Source organism: Nesoenas mayeri (genome assembly GCF_963082525.1).
Source record: "Nesoenas mayeri genome assembly, chromosome: 7".
NCBI lineage: Eukaryota > Metazoa > Chordata > Aves > Columbiformes > Columbidae > Nesoenas > Nesoenas mayeri.
In genome coordinates this window covers 14,137,693-14,155,111 of record NC_137551.1, presented here as the reverse complement: position 1 = coordinate 14,155,111, position 17,419 = coordinate 14,137,693, and the positions used below count along the sequence as shown (strand labels likewise).

Here is a 17,419-nt window from a genome sequence, read left to right as displayed (position 1 = left end):
GTGAAAACCATCCGCCCCATTCGAATCAGATCTGTGCATGCTTGTGGGTCTGCCCATACTGAACCATCTGCAGTGTTTAAGCTTTAAAGTTGACAAACCTAAGCCACAATTACTTAAAGTGACTGAGGAGCTGAAAGTAGGAACAAATTAGGGCAGTGTGGACACTTATCGACTGGATTTTTATCATATTGGAGCTCCCTGACTATTCTCTGAACAATCCATAATAAAAAATAAGTCTAAAAAAATACACACACACTCAGAAGTGCTCCTTGAGAGCTTACAAATGCCTTCAAAGCATAACAGTGTAGGAATGTTGAGGGGTCAGTAATGAACAACCCAAACCAAAAACGGAACCCAAACCTGTCACAATACACACTTTTGCTCTTCCTCACTCTCTGTCAAGGCAGGATGGAGCCTCTATCAGAGGATGGAGCAGCCGCAGGCTCCTGACCACTGCATCTCTGCAGACCCTAATCCCACTCCGCACTTAGCCAAACTCAAAGCTCCTAAATGTTTCCATTGACTTTCCTGGGCTGACTGACACGTTAAAGTAAGGTCAAGAGTTAAGCATCTGTCTCAATTTAGGGAATTATTGTCATTCCACAGTAGGTACCAGACCTCAGAAGTAGACACTTGCATGCCTCTTTCCACAGTATGAACCTGGAACCAAAAGGAGAGGGGGAGAGGGGACCAGGTACGTGCTGGTGTGACAGGACTTGCTCCTCAGGGTCTGAATCCCTGGCCAGTTCTGCCCTGAAACCAGAAACGAATCTAAGAATGTTCTTGGGCTTTACTGAAAAAAAGGATGCATAGCCTAAGCCTTCGGACAGCTGAACAGGACCGCAGTACAATGCTCTGTAACTGAAACTGTATGTGTAATCCTGCCTAGAAAGCACCTGATGTACACTTTACCCCTCCTGGAACTTTTCCCTTAAAAAAATATTTTGTTAAAAAACACTATGATATGAGGGCGATTGACTATTTGGTTTCTTCTAAGTAGATGCTCTTAAATTAATGCATATAAATAATTTGTATTTAATCTCCTCCCTTCCTGTTTAGCAAAGCATCGAATGCACAGATCTTGTTTCCCCTCCCGCAACCCCCACACAAAGTCACTTGGTCAATACTGAGTCTCTTTGCGTTTTGCTTTTTAAGACAAATTGTGCCTCTCGCTCTGACTTGGCCATGGGACTCATGGGCAGAAAGGCTGTGTTTTCGCTCACGCTGCTCTCTGCTTCTACGCTCGCCAGTTCATAGTCCTCCGACCTCCTCGCATCCGTCAGAATCCGAATTTGCTCCTGCACAGTTTCTAGCAATATTTTCACTTCATGTTGTTCTGCTATAAGACAATTACTGACTGGGGAACTCACATTGACAAGTTCAGCTGAATAGGAGTTTTTGCACCATTTGATGCCTGTTACTTCAGAAACATTTTGCATTTGCATGCAGGCTTCGTCCAAGCCCACAGATGGGATGATGGGAACCGAGTTGGCCCTTGAAGATGAATAGCCGACCAAGTCCTTCTGATCCATGTTATTAAAATAAGGGGTTGTCTCTCTTGAAGGCAGTTGCATATTTATTGAAGTATTCTGAGGAGTTTTTAAACCACTGGACGAACACCTGGAAAGAATAAAAAGAAGTTTCTGTTGTACATCAAGCAGTCAGATGCAACTGGCAGCAGGAACGCTGTGTGAGATGCAGTGAACTGTCCTTTTTCTCTCGTATTAGGAGGACTTGGTAATAGCGTGGCCCTGGGGAAAACAACAGACTGTGGAGAAGTGGTTTTGATTCTCAGATCTGCTGGTGGCAAACTGCTGCTTTCTTCTCTGTCTCGTTTTGCCCACCAGTATATCAGAATAATGACAATTCCTTTTAAAAATATTTCAGCTGTAATACTGTATTACAACTCATTGTGTTTGAATTTAAATTTGAAATTCCATTCTACGTTACTAACTGGGGCTTTCTTCAATATTGGAACTCTCAATGTCAAACGGCTATTTTAGGAAAACATGTTAGAAAGGTGCAGACAAAAAGAACTTTAAATGAAGTATGGTTGTGTGGTCTTTATTTACATGTAAATGATTGCCTGTGCTTCCTTCCAAACAATTAGAGCACTTAATTGCACTGTACCTCTGAAAAACATGTCTTTTTTATAGTCACCCATACTATGAATGTTGGCCTGATTTGTTTTCATCTGGAATAGATCTAATACATTTGGCTCAAGAAATTGTCTGTGTTTTCCTGATATTGTAAACCTATGTTTCACAAAAAATACTTTATCCTCCATTAATATATATCCGAGGATGATTTATTTATTGTGAGGCAACTTTGGTGAGTTTTTATCAACATTTCCATTTTGTTTCAAAGCCAAATTCATTATTCTGATCAGAAAGTCTTTTCACTACAGGAAATACTTAAAAAAAAAATAAATGGAAAGTATACTAAATATAAAATAAAGGAAACAATGACAAAAAAAAAGATGTTTCCTATCTGGAAGTGGTCACTGGAAATTTTGTGCTCTTAGAGTGCTATATCTGCTAATCATGGTTGTCAAGACATCACCTCAGTAGTGGAACATATTTTATTTATAATCAGCTTTGTGATCAAATCACTATTTAATCCATAGATGAGGAAAGCAATGTTTAGATGTGGCGTGGAAGCAGGTGCTTTGAGCTCTGACTTGAAGGCTGTTTTTCGGAAAGCTGCTTAAGCCTGCTGGACTTCACTAGAGATAGTCTTCTACACATATGTGCTTTGCTGCTTTTTGGCATTAGCAGAAAGAGAACTAAGGAAAAGAAAGTGAAGTGCATGAAACAGCCATAGTCCAATACTAGCGCACAACACTAATTAACTGGAAAGGCTTCCTTTGGCCTCATCCTCCTGGCAAGCTGTCAGACAGCAGAGAAAGGAGGAGATATCTTTAGGCTCATTTCCAGCAGAGCACTGCTGACTTGTAATTAACTCATCTGTGGCGATGCCGTGTTTGTACAACTGTTTGACACATTAACCTGTACACATGCAGGCATGCAGCTCTGTGCAGCCCCCGTACCAAAACTCTCCAGGCATCCCCAAAAGACCAGAAAACACAGCGGGGAGCCCTGTGATAAGCAGGTGTTGTGATCTTTGCTGCTCTCTGATGGAAAGAGATACTGCTTTGGGAAGTGGGACCCAGGTGAATAAGATAGCAAGCGGCTTTTTTGGCTATGTGATAGAACTTCTTGTACATGCTATACAGCTGCAATTATGCTTTTCATATCTGAGCCAGCTGAGACTCAGCTTTTGGTTAATTACATTTGCACTATGCTTAAACACACTTCTAGCTGCTTAGGGAGGGCCTTTTTAGAACAGTTTTCAAGAATTGGTATGAACTAATTCTGACCAGGGAGATTATTCCCGAGGGAGGACAGTCAAAAAAAATAAATGAAAACAAAACAGTGCAGACCTTTGGGTTGTGCCCATTCTTGTTTCCTTTGCTTATTATATAATTGTTCAAACGACTATAGCTGGAGAGATCGCATCAGTTGCATTATTCCCTTTTTTGGTAATTCAGGCCCTAAGTATATTCTGGGCTGCACCCTGAAAACAAAGGGAGTGAATGTTTTTAATGAATTTCACATGCAATGGAAGTATTATATGGATGATATATAAGCAAAACCAAGAAAAGACTGAATTAAAATGAGTGTGGTGAGAAAACAGTAACATTTGCCAATTTCATAATAGATATTCAATTATTCTTGGTATTTTGAAAACTAATTGGCAGCAACAATAACATGTAAAGCAATGCCTGGCATATTTCCACAATATTTTTGAAGTACAGACAGACACACCAATTTTATGCCAGAATTACGTGTTTCTGCCCTGTGCTCATAGGGCTTTCAAAGGAGGACTGAGGATGAATTAAAGCACACACAACGTGTGCAATAGGCAAGATATTCAACTAGCAGGGATATTACACCTAGACCACGTGAGACCCAGCTTTTGGTTAATTACAAACTGATTCATGCATCTACTTGTGACACCAGACTGCTGCTGTTTTCAACAGACTGAGACTAAGACCTATAACTGCAGAATCTTAATTACATTTTCCTATAATTAACTTTCCCAGAACTTTAGTTCCTCCTAAGAAAGATATCTGGTTTTTTATCTGAAAAATTATTTTCTCTGAATAAATTCATTAATGCATATGTATTTCAAAGTGCAGCTCTCTCTCCAGCCTCTTCCCAAAATCAAGCAAATAAGAAACTCAAACATTTATAAATATGCAAGAGTAATTATGTTATACAGTGTTTAAGAGTCTAAGTTAAAGAATGAAACTGAAAGAAGAATAATAATTTTATTGCCCCCATAAAACAGATATTAAAGAGACAGTAAGGACTGGAACTTAAGATACGAGTTTTTTTCTGTTTAGCATAGTAGCAATAGCTTTGCTATAAGCACTGTTGCTATAGGTGCTCAGTATATGAGCCTAATGACAACATCCTTTAAGATGAATAGGAGTAATTCCAGTGGCATCACCAGGCTTTGATTCAGCCTTGTATGCACATAGACATAGACAGACACCCCCCGTTTTCTACCTGTACATGTGACACATTGGGTCTTGCATAAATAAATACATCTTTATATGTACACATGACACAGGCTATAAGGCACTTCTAACATTTCATACCATTTAACACAAACAGCTGTCACTTGAAAGCACATGATTAAACTGCTAGTCCACTTAACTGCATGTAGATTTGTGACACCCTCAAGGACTCAAAACAGTCTCTGAGATGTGGCTGATGTGGAGATAGTTTGTTTTCTCTAAGCCTCTCATTTCAAGCAGGTTTTTCTACTCCTTCAAGTAGCATACTGATTAAATAACTGGTATAACTGTATTTGACTCATATTCTACAAATATTGGAGATGTGTTGCAAATAATGAGATCCAGTGTTTCTTGAAGGCAGCAAAATCTTTCTTCTCAAAGTGGGATGGGCAGTGGAGCACTTATACAGGACTAGACAAAAACTAAGCAGGCAAATTAGCCTCTTTCTATCAAATATAAACATACAAAATCTGACTAAACTTTAGCCAGAGCTGCTGATGGATGAACTTTAGAAGGTTCACAGAGTTCGGGAGATAAACCACTTTGATTTGTGCCTCCTATAGGGAAAGATGGAGGTGAAAAGGGAGAAGAAAGGAAGGAGAGTAACTCCTACAGAGGACAATGGAACTTTTCATCTGGGCTGGAAATGTAATGAAAAAAACAACACTATGAAACTAGAAGATATTTAGATGGCAAAAAGCCATGTGATTCTAGGGAAACCTTTTCCTAAGTTAGAAGAATTCCACATGAAGTAGAATTAGTGAATTATCTTTTAGTTTTGTTCAGAGATAAGGTTCATTCTTCTGTTTTGGTTGAAGAGATTACTTCATTGCTGCAACACGAAATAACTCACAAAAAGTTTTGTTACACTCTTAAAATACTTCATTTTAATAAATACCGTCATCAGTAAAACATTGTAATAAAACAAGATCAAATAATTGTTTTTGTTTTCATGCCTAACAGTGACATTTTAAAAATTCATTTCCATGAGTACTAGTTGAAGACTATTGGTATTGTATTTGTGATATACAGAGACTTCTGTGACTTGCTGTCACAACACCACGTATTGATGCATTCAGAGAACTCCTTCAGATAAAGGTCCCATTGCTAGAGTCAATATTAGGAAGGTCTAATTCTAGAGACATGCCTCACACACAAAATGTTGATGAAACGCTTTAGTGAATTGAGGCCAGAAGCTATCATAGTCTGGTCCAAATATGAACCTTTTCCAGAACTGCAAATTTAAAATAAAGGTCAATACAATATGATACTTGTAATATCACAGACTGTTTTCCTAGACAACAGTAAATCTGGCTACCCACAAGGCAGCTTTGCTGTGCACTTCTCAACCTAGGAGGCGGCTGCAGCACATATTTACGTATTTACTGCAAGAAGTAATAAACAAGTTTTTCCTTGGAAGCAGCAAATAGTAACAATGAAAGAAGTATGAGGCAAATTTGTAGCTGTGTGTGCACACATGCAGAGACACCACACATGTAACAATGCTTGTTCTGGGTCAGCACTTGTGGCTTTCATTTCCCAGGAGGTCAGAGTGGACAGTGATAACAGCTCCTTGCTTCCCTGAGGAAAATTAAACACATAGGTGACCTCAGTTCTGCATTTCATAAAGCCAGTTCCAGCACCAAAACATATAGCTGCCTTCTTGCAGTGTAGCTGTTCACTTTGCTGAACTTAGTTGTGACTTACACATGTCCAAATGAAGCTGGTGTTGTTTTATTCCATTCCTGATATTGCTCCTAGTTTTACACATAATGTGTTTGTAGTAATTCTGAAGAGTCTTTGGAAATCTATAGGGATATGTAAATATTATGCAAAATATCTCAGCAATTGCGAAAGACTTCAAAGGCAGCTGTAGGTGCTCAGGAGCACTTCTGAAATTCAGACCTTATGTACAGCTGGAGCTCACATTCCGTATTCTAATAAGCTGAATTAAAAAAGAAAAAATATTAGATTCTTTGTGCATTTTCAAAGACAAGCCCATGTGCAGTGGCAGGTCTTTGGTCTACTGCAAACACATGTTACCATGTACGTGGATTTATTTTAAAAACATGAAAGCTGGACTTCTGAATTATTTTCTATTCTTTGCCCATAGCTGATGGAAAAAAAAAATATTACACAAAAGTTACTAGAACTGCACATCATGGCATTAGTTATAAAGAGTAACGCTGCCAATCACTTACAGTTTGTTCTGATCACTCCTTCTACAGCCTTTGAAAGGCTTAAAAAGAGCAGTCTGGCAAACAAAAACGAATTACCTTCAAAGAGCCAGTACGCTGAAAATATTCTTCTGCTCAGTACTACAAACCCTGGATCCACAGTACACTACCATAAAGTTAGAAGGACTGTAATGGCAAAGTATGTAACCACGTAACAGCAGCCGCACACAAACTGGCTCACTTCAGTTATGTTATTACTTACCCGTGACAAGGTATTGTGTCCTGGTCTGTGATCCTTGACTCTTCTAGCTGCTGATATGCTGGTCCTGTAATTCCATTGAACCTACCCCGAGGCAAGGGAGGAGTCCTCCGAAAGGCATTTCTATGTAGCATCCCACTTTTTTGTCCTGGGCTGCAGCATGAAGAGAGACTTCTAGGAATAACACCAAGAGTACAGTAAAAATTATCACAGTAGAAGAGTAAACTTCTGTGAAGTAAAGATTCAAGATTAATAACAGATGGATTATTGTTTCTATAAACTTTGCTGTGACCGTCTATGACGTCAGTAGAAATTCTCTGTAGAAATGTAGTACGATAATCCATAGTTAGCTGCTGTTTATGCCGTATCTAATACATCACCTCACTTCTACGAATGAAAATAACTACCTGCTATATTAAATATTTTCTTGTACTTGATGAAGGATGTTTCTTTTTTCCATGCTGAATACCATAATCCTGCTATACAGAGTTGACTCCTCAGACAGTATAAATAAACAGTACATCTCCATCATACCTACAGCTGAGCTCAAAATTAGATCTTAGATTTAAAACCCACTGTATCATCAATCAGCCTACAGAGTCCTGCTTCCTGATACAACAAGATTCAATTGGGAAAAAATATAAGTGAAGAATCTTAGTGAAGCTTATGAACTGCAGCTTGAAGAAAATACCTATGACACAAGTTTTCTCCCTACTGAACAAGATTTTTTTCTATATTGTTTTATTCCTGTGTTATGTACATTCATTATTTTCTTCTTTCTACACAGATAAATACCATGTTGTTTCTTTATATGATATATAATACAAAACTGAATATGATATAAACAAGTAATAGTTTTCTACTTATTTCAGAAAATTGTTTTTGTAAACAAGGTTTTTGAAGTGTTTTGGAAGGAGATTGGATTTTTCCCATTTTGTAAAGGAATTAGAACATATCTAGAATCCACATAGTTCTGGTATATTAACCATAAATTCAGCTGTTGTTAATGCAAAAATAAAGGAACACAGGATTAAGGTGAGACATAACCTATATCTACTGTCAACAGGTCACAGTATGGCACAGAATGACTCCCTATTAATTTTCCAGCTATTCCTATTTCTCTTGACATCTCCTGGGTCTCAGAAATGTGTATTACCTGATATTCTGTCACAACCTTAATGATATTTTAATATAGGTTTTGTAGATGCATTTTAAGAATCATTATTCTTGGTTACACGAATAATTTCAGCTGCTGATACAATTCAGTTATGCAAAAGACTTTTGATAAGTTTGCTTCTCTTTTCCTATTATTATGTGATTTAAAAGCAATCTGCATTTTATACCTAGTGAGAAATTTATTTATAGTTACGGCCACATCTACTTCCAAGGCAATTCTTCCTTGGACCAAGTATGTTGGACAAATTCTCTCAGAGCATACATTTCCATTATAACTGAACTTTCTCCTCAAAGTCAAAATGTAAGAAAAATTCAATAGTCTCTATCCTGCTCAAGCTAGCAATGTTCCATCATGGTCTGTGCTCTGTTCTCTTCCACACTATTACTTTCCTGATGCTTTTAAATTGAAAAGATCAATAACCCATACCAATACCACTCCCTCAAGGATTTCCGATGCTTCCTTACATAGATTTTTCCTTGGCTATTAAGGATGCTGCGAAACACTTTTCTAAAAAAAATTAAAAATGTTGGACTTGAATACTAGCCTTTCAATTCTGAAGGCTGAGTTCAAGTTGTAATTTACAGTTCATATTCTGTAAAATAGCATTACCACATCACAAAGCAATTCACAATTTCTGCTCAGGAGAGTCTGAGATTATTGCAGCTGAATGAATAATTCATGATTGATAATGAATTTCAGGGGTTTTTATTGATTGAAATATATTCATCAATGCACTAGAAAAGTCAACAAACTGATTAACTTAACAGACTTTAGACTGGTTGCAAATATTTGAAACTAGAAAGGTGGTGTTTGATTGTGCTTGGTTTAATGCTCTTTTGCCTCTTCCTTGTTGGATGGCAGCACATGGTCTCCCATCTAATAACAGGCACATGCAAAATCCCAAAAGCTCTGCATTTGTAATAGACATAATTATAACACATTCAGATAAACCTGAGATAATTAGTATAAACTGCAGCAAAGATGCATATAAATGCCCTATGTGAACTTCCTTCAACTTGCACCGAAATTTTCGTTGCTACATCTAACACTGGATGCTACAGGCTGGTAAAGGCTGATTAGACCAAAGGGATCTGGCACATGCCAACATCTTCCTGCAACTGCAGTGGCTCCAACTCTGACAGAGCTTAAGCAACTGATTTGTTGCTAATGTGAGGTTCTTCTGCTTTTGACATTTCTTACAGAATAAACAGAGGGAAAAATGAACAAAATAATTTGTGGTCATGGACACGACAAACTGACTAAGATGGACGAGAAAATGTTTACAGATGGTGCAGCTGCAAGCTGCAGGATAGCTCTCATTGCTTGAAGAACCAAAGACAAGCTAGTAACAATTTTTGTTAGAAATTCTATGAAAAAGTAACTCCTGCATTAAAAAGTTAGTTCTTTTTCACAAAATGGCTGTAAACATCAACACACTCTTCCTACACAAATGTGAATACAGTCCTTCTCAGGCTTCTGCTCTGTTGCTCACGTGAAGTGTTCCTCTCTCGGAGGTAAACAATGCCTTTCGGTTTTCTTCAGGGAATTTACTCTCCTTTTGCCATCAGTATGGTTTCTTCCTTCCTGTACTCCAGTCTAACTAGGTAAAAGAACTCAGCCCACATAACTGTTCAATAGAACAGACCAATAAGGAAAGCTGTAGCAAAGAAGTCTTTAAAATCTTTTAACCAGTTACTCCAGAACAACAAAAAGCAGAATATCTTTGAACTGGTTTACAAGTAATGCATAAACTAGGGAGAAATGCAATGAAACAGCATGAATTAATAATATGAAAGCAGTTCAACCATCTCTAAAGTTCCTTAAGAACCTGGCACTCACTGTTGCAAATTATTTTGTATGAAAATTTTCTTTAGTTTGAGCAACTGAGTAAAAACAAAGTCTGTCTCAGCAAGTGGAATATGCTTTTTCTCAAGGCACATACACAACTCCCAAGCACAGTTAACTGCATTTGAATCTTCCTTAACGCTGCTCATCAAGAGGAAAAAACCTGCAGTGAACTTACAGTAACTTTGCAAATCCTCCTGTACTACTTTATCGTTAATTACTAAACAAAATTGATTATACATCACATTATGAACACATTCCGAAGTAACTTTGTCAACAGGAACAGGAAAAGCATTAACAAAGAGTTAGAACTATAGATGGGATCTCCCATTAAAGGCATTAGACACATGTGACCAGAAATCAATTGCTGACTGAGGTTGTGCAAAGATCTAGCTCATCTACACCAAATGCAAAGAAAGTCACCAGTGTAGTGTCACGGGAACTGCTGCTGGTAAACCTCATGATAATTTTTAGCCTTTTTTAACGACTACACAGTGAATCTGTTTCCCCCACTTTTGTCCTAAAGCCTTGACTAGTCTAATTCAATATAACAGGTCTTCAGTTCCTTTGATAGATTGTTCCTCTTCCTGAACACTTGACATGTGCTATTCCATCATCACATGGCACGATCCCATTTTGATAGATTTTGCTACCAGACTTGAAATTTCATGAGCCAGTTCTCCTTCCAGACTTCTCTGATCAAGATTAAATGGACCATCTTGACCTGATGTCTTTGATTTCTGCATTTTACTTCCACTTTGTCTGTAGTAATGTCTATTTTCATACATGTAATTCTATTTCTATTCTACGTTTGTCCTCAAATAATCATCCTAACTGAAAAATACATTCATTCAGGATTGCCCTAGCTGCTCAATATAATATATTATCTCTGTTCCAACATCAGCTTTGCCTCTTCCCGTATAGTACTCCTTTATACAGCAAGAACAATTACTGGCCTTCAGTATTACCATTAATTCTTAACTCTCAATGTCTACTGGAAATGTTCACTTCAAGCATGACTTCTTGCCCTCTGTGATATAGTTTGTTTCTTCCCCTCCACTCCACTTCCTTTAGGCATTGTTTTTAGTAAATTTCTCCAGAAAGCTATGTTATTTCCTTGGGAAAATATCAGATTCTTTATATTTTCCCCCTTTCAGGTTTCCTCTGCCTTTACATTCTTAGTTGCTTTAGTTTATCAATACTTGTTCTTTGACATTCAACAGCCTTATTTACAGAATAGCTTTAATTTGCTTTCTTTTAATTTAAACTGAATAAATTCTATTGGAAGCATAAAAAGTAAAATGCTTACTAAATTAAAAAAATGGTTTTGCGCTGCTTTCCATGGTGTTAGAAGTTCATAAAAAATGCAAACACAAGTTATTTTAAATTTTAGAGTAAGTTTATCCTATTTTGGCATTTTTATAAGACAATTCAATTGCTCTAGGCTGAAAGCCTCTGTGTTTGGCTTTCATCATGGTATTCTCTGAAATCAATGACAACTGAATCAATGAATGAAAGTCAGGATGACTAATTACCAAGCAAACTGCTATTCAAAGGGATCACAGCTCAATCCCATAATTAAAAAAAAACCTCTGATTTGTTTCTCTCTGTTAGAAATTAAGACAGATAATCTGAGACAAATCTTCGAGCACATTGTATATTTTACAGTTCTGGCAGTACTAAAAGTTGTTTTACATATACAAGTAGATGATATATAATTCTTCAAGTGTAATAACAGTGCATAATGCAGGTGAAATATTTTAGGAGTAGGATTCGGTGGATATTCAAATTTTCAGCTCAGTCTCTGCAGTAATTCTTTGAATGCAGCTGAGGTCAGTAGAGACAGAAAATTGCTATTATCTAGTAGTCTGAATGAACCACCTGATATTGGTCAGTCAAATTTCAGCAACCTCAAATGATTCCCCACCATGACAGTCTTACTGCCAGGCCAAAATTGGATTGGTTTTAGGAACTAGAAACAGACAGCTCCTGATCTGAAGAAATCATCACCTATCATTAGTGCCCTTGAAAACAACAGCAGCAAAAACAGGTCTGGGCACAGGACAAAATAATTCTGTAGCAAGCAGAAATAAAACAATAATGTAGTTTAATAACAACATAAACCAGAGAACCTGCAGAGCTGCTGTAATTTTTCCAGGCTCATGTGGGGTTTGGAGATGTTTAGGACAAAATGTATCCCAGTAAAAAACCAGAAGTTTACACCTTTGGCCACATTTGTCAATTTGGCCACACTGGACACTATTTAGAAACTAGAGAAATCGAGTAAATTAGGAAGCTGTCACAGGGTGCATAAATTTAAGACACCCCTCTAAGTCTTAAATGTTCAAGTCTGTTGCATGTTTTACAAGGTAAGGGCCTTGTATAATAAATCTTAAGTTTTAAAACTACAAAAAGAATTATTTATAAACTAAGCTAGTCATTTCGCATCTTATAAGAGTTCTGAAGCAGAGTCTTAAGATAGGCCAGTGCTTGACATCTGCAAATAATGTGACTGTTGTTTTTTGGTTTTTGTTTGTTTTTCCTGGAAAAGGGAGATTTTGTGTGCAAAGGTGTTAAGATAAGGAATCTGGGATACTGTATTGGTTCACTGTAAATTCAGTGTGGCTTATTCTATAATTTCCCTATGGAAAACAGGGAATCTAGAGAGTAATTCAGCTTTTCTTTTAAAAGATATTTGTAAACAGAAGAAATATTTTCAGTCTTTATTTCCACATTTTTAAGCTCAGGTAAAGTCATGGCACAGCACCTAAAACATTTCAAGCTTGGATATTGTAATCATGCTATTAAAGGTAAGGAAATGTCACTGTGTCTTTTCTAAACTTCACCTTTTGACTAAATGGAGATAAATTTCCCCCAGAACTTCAGTGGAAAACACTCAAGGCAGCAGTTCCATAGTTCATTTATGTTCAGTAAAATTATTAAGCATGTTTTGAAAATCTCTGTGTAATAACGAATAAGCCCTAAGAAATGGATCTGACATGATAGTTGGCATTATTTTTTCATACCAAATGAAAGGCTTAAGTAAGGTGAAAGTAGATGAGACCCAAATATCCCTTCCTGGCTCATATGCTGTACTTTGGTAGGTTAATCTAATCATTAATTCAAAAAAGAAGGAACATGTAGTTGACTGGGGAAATGCAATGAAAAAGCACAAAATACTACAGAAGCTAGATCATAACCTCAGGCAACCCCAGACTTCTTTTAGTAATTTAAAAAAAAAAAAAATCCTTTTAATTAATAAGTCTTCCTGTGCCGATTATCTACCTAAAATTTTTTTTGAACTCATTTTTCTCATCCTTTTTTTTCTCTCTCTGTGCTTTGGAACAGACATTACCACTGCCATTCCAGTACCACTATTGCTCAGACCAGACATGAGTTTGGTTTCTAGTCCCGTAATGAAGCATCTGTACTCTTTTTATCCAAAAAAGGCCATAAGCAGAGTGCTAATCCAAACGCTATGCAATGACAGATGACTTTTATATCTTTTTTTTTCCTCTTGGAAATAACCATCCAAATTTTTAAAAACTAGTTTTCAAAGGCCACCATGTGTTCATAAGTAAGTCATTATTAATTTGAAGTATTAGCTGTTGTAAGAAAGTGTGAGAAAGGCTGGAAGTTTGCAAGCATGTCTTTCTGCAGCAAATGAGTCATTAACTTCATGAACAAGTCTTGTTTTTAATGGTTTCTCAAACTACAGTTGTTTCATTCACTGGTCTGCATCTACAGCTTTGGTGGTATCTTTTAATGCTTCCTCTAGGACTTTCACAAGACACAGATAAAGTTGATGAGCATTGTTATTGCCTTTTATGTCTGCAGCTAAGAAGTCTCTTGGACATCTGCTTAATGAGTTGGTTGAGGCTCTGGTGGTACCATGTCATTCAGCATCCCTCCTAGTCACAGCTCATAATAATCCTGCCCATGTATCCCCAATTTCAGCGACATCCCTTGGCAGTTGGCCACATCTCCCATCCGACAGCCAATTGCTTACCTGTGTTGCTTGATGGGCTGGGTTCCTCTGTCGGGAGACAAGGCCTCTGGGAAAGACTGAGGGCCTGAAAAACTAGACTCCATAACTTTGTCCAGAACAGGCCCAGGATGCCTATCTGGTTTTGAATACTGTGACAGAGAGAATAAAATCAATTAATACACAAAAGGCAAAGGACATTGTTGATACTATTCAATCAGAATTCATATTGGAGTGCATTAAGAAGTGCTCTAATGTATTTTTAAATTTAAATAGGCATTACAAGTAATACATTCATTCACTGTTGTTTACATAGCAGAAAGCACTGGTACCCATTATCCCCATTACCTTATCCACATCAAAATGCTGACATCTGCATTAGCAGCAAAATTACTAACTGATCTATCCATGAGAGTGAACACTGATCTCTGAATAAAAGCCTGTTTTTGGACTGTCCATGCAGAGAATGAGATCATGAAACATATCTCAGAGGATGGTCAGCACATTCTTGGGTCTTTTGGTGATTTCAGTAAAACACTACTTTTATCAGCATGTAGGCTTATGAAAACCAAACTGAAACAGCATTCATAGCACTGGCTAAGCAAGAAAAATATTTGAATATGACCCATAGAGCCAGACATCTCTTCTGAACAAGTCTGAAACTTTTGACCTGTGAGTATCTGTGCTAGTAACAACAGTGTAAACATAATTTTTCTTGTGACAGCTGTAGGCGTAGGGCAGTCTCTGGGCACATAGTGAGACACAAAGGTCTGTAAAGCAGACACTGGCCATGAACAAGAACAGATTTTCTTCTTCTTGCTTTGTGATTCCACTGGAATTTCAGCAAAAAATATGTCTTTGATCCTGAATGGAGCCAGAAAAATGAAGTATGAAAAAGTTGCATTTCGGCTTGGAAGAAGAATCAATGTTGTTAGTGGCTATGGTGCAATATATCTTAGATATGAGAGGTTAACCCACATTTCCACTCAGCTATGAAAAATCTGCACTTTGCAGATTTTTTTATGTCACATTACTATGACCTGCACTAAAACTTACTGCCCTATTTTTCTTTAATCCATTTCTTTCTGTATTGAGTTTGTATTTTTAGTACTAGATACCTAGATATTCATGTTATCTTTACAATAAACTTGTATTGTGGAAGCTACTACGACTAAATAATGTAGAAATAAGATAATAATAATAATAATAGTAATAAGTCATAAGATAAGTCATACAATATTACTCTTTTAAAAATGAGCTACATGCAATTTTAGTCCACCTATTCAGACTTCTTATGACTAATATCTATAGATAAAATAACAGATCTTCTATTTTTTTTCCAGTGCTCTTGTGTCTCTTTCTGATCTGTGAAACTGCCACACAAACAGAGCCAAAATCACTGCTTATGTGCTTCAAAATGCAAAGCTACACAAGTGACAATATGCAAAATGTTGCTTCATGTATGAAGTAAACACAGCTGAAATAATAATAAGAAACATATGCCACTCTCATTTCTTTCAGTTATCATGATCTTAGTTGTCACTTGTAAATGTTGTAGATAAAATATTTAGACAGAAGTATGATTTTAAGATACTCATGTCTGTGAAGGTTTTAAACTTTAATAGTTACCCTGCCAGGTGCAGAAATAAAACTGTCTTTGATTTCTGACCTGAATAAATCAATTTGAGCTATGTAAAGAATGGGTGGTTAGTCCCAGAAAGGTATTTCTGTCCTTTTTTTTGTATTTGTTCCTGATAAAAAACTGAAGGTCTGAATGGCTTATAAGGCCATGAGCGTGAAGTGAATAAGGAATGGTAATTAGAAATTTTACAATATCCATGCTTAGGGTGGATGTAGATTGAAGCAATGGTGTACAGAGTGTTTCCTCATCACAACTGAGGAAAGTCAGGACCCCCAGAACCTGCTCTGATGCTAACTAGCAAACTATAGCAAAAGTCCAACTGCCAGTACAACTCAGGCACAGCCTACAAAGGATATTTTTCCTCCCCTATCCAAACATTTATTTTATGCAATTTTCAGATGCACCACTTACCGCTTACTATAACAGCCATAATATTAATTACAATGAAAATGTGAATCACAATTTCAATTGAGAGTATAAATATACAGAGAATTTGAACAACGTAATTGAGCTTATTTTGATATATCATATTATTCATACATTTTAATAGATGTAAACACAGTTGCATTTATTCTCCTTTAGCTTAACACCCATTCTCTGAGGTTATCTCTGGAGAAAAATATCTTCAGATTTGTGTGAGGAGTTTACAGCAGTACAAGTTGGTGCTCCCAGAGGTAGGGTACAGGATCACTCTCCACCTGTAGCCCAATAGAATCATAGAATGTCCTGAGTTGGAAGGGACCCACAAGGATCATCAAGTTCAACTCCTGCCCCTGCATATGCCAACTTTACAGTTCACACCATGTGAGTACATCCCGCTGCTTCCACAGCTCAGTTCTCGCTCGGGCTGAGCTCTGCAGAAGCCTCTGACTGTTGTGATCTGGGGAATACTCAGCCATGCTGGAGAACAAGCTGTGAAACACTTTCAAAGGGCTGTTTCAGTGGGGTGAAAGCATCACTGAAAGCTTATCTGTATTATTAGTATTATTTATGGTTTATTGTCTTCTTGCTTATTTATTTGTGCTTGTTTGAGCAATTACTGAGAAACACTGATGCATATGGCTAAATAAATTAAAGACTAATGATAGCATTTAAAAATAAACCATTTTGCACATTTTCAATTTTTCATGGTTTCATGGAGAAAATAATCTGTTATGTACAATTACTCAACTCTTTGACAATAAAATTTCACCCGCTGCTAGTTAATGCTGAGCAAATCTGCAAAGGCAGCCTAGGCCAGGTGACCAGAAATCAGCCCCTGCTACTGACCTACCATACGACCGTGAGCACGTAAATCCCCTGCTCCATGCCTTGTATACTTTATTTTAAAATGTGGGATCCATGGATAGCAAATGTCACTCAAGCGCTACAGAATAGCTTGACACTGTTGTCCTAGTGTTACGCAAAACAAAACACCCATCCCTTCCACCAGCTTTTCTTAGCTCTTCCTCCTCAACGATTTTTCCAAAATAGCAATAACAAAGGGTCCAGAAACACATGTGACACTGGAAGAGGGGTGATGTGGGGATCCCATTTCAAAAAGGACTGAGAACGCAGAGGGGCCAGCTTCAAATTGCATTCAGAGAGGGTGCCTCAAGGAGGTAAAGAGACAATGATTTTACTGGATGAGCTGACCTTACACAAAAAAACATGTCAGGTGGTACATTTAATGTCTTTACAGCTGATCCCGTATGCTCTATAGATTTTGTTGCCAACACTAGCTCTAGACAGAGACCAGTGAACTCAAAT

At 37.3% G+C, this 17,419-nt stretch overlaps 1 protein-coding gene across 2 annotated transcripts in view; it reads right to left on the bottom strand.

Annotated features, from left to right (window-relative positions):
• Window positions 1-1,112: 1,112 nt before the first annotated feature.
• Window positions 1,113-17,419, bottom strand: part of NRG3 (neuregulin 3) — a gene marked incomplete at its 3' end in the record, with an annotated part of 399,953 nt that continues 383,646 nt past the window's right edge. For both annotated transcript variants that reach the window (XM_080348152.1, XM_080348153.1), the window contains exons 7-9: window positions 14,053-14,180; window positions 7,025-7,195; window positions 1,113-1,620 (exon numbers count right to left, since the gene is read on the bottom strand). In XM_080348152.1, coding sequence (XP_080204278.1) covers window positions 1,113-1,620; window positions 7,025-7,195; window positions 14,053-14,180 — 807 coding nt within the window. The remainder of the gene's footprint in view (window positions 1,621-7,024; window positions 7,196-14,052; window positions 14,181-17,419) is intronic.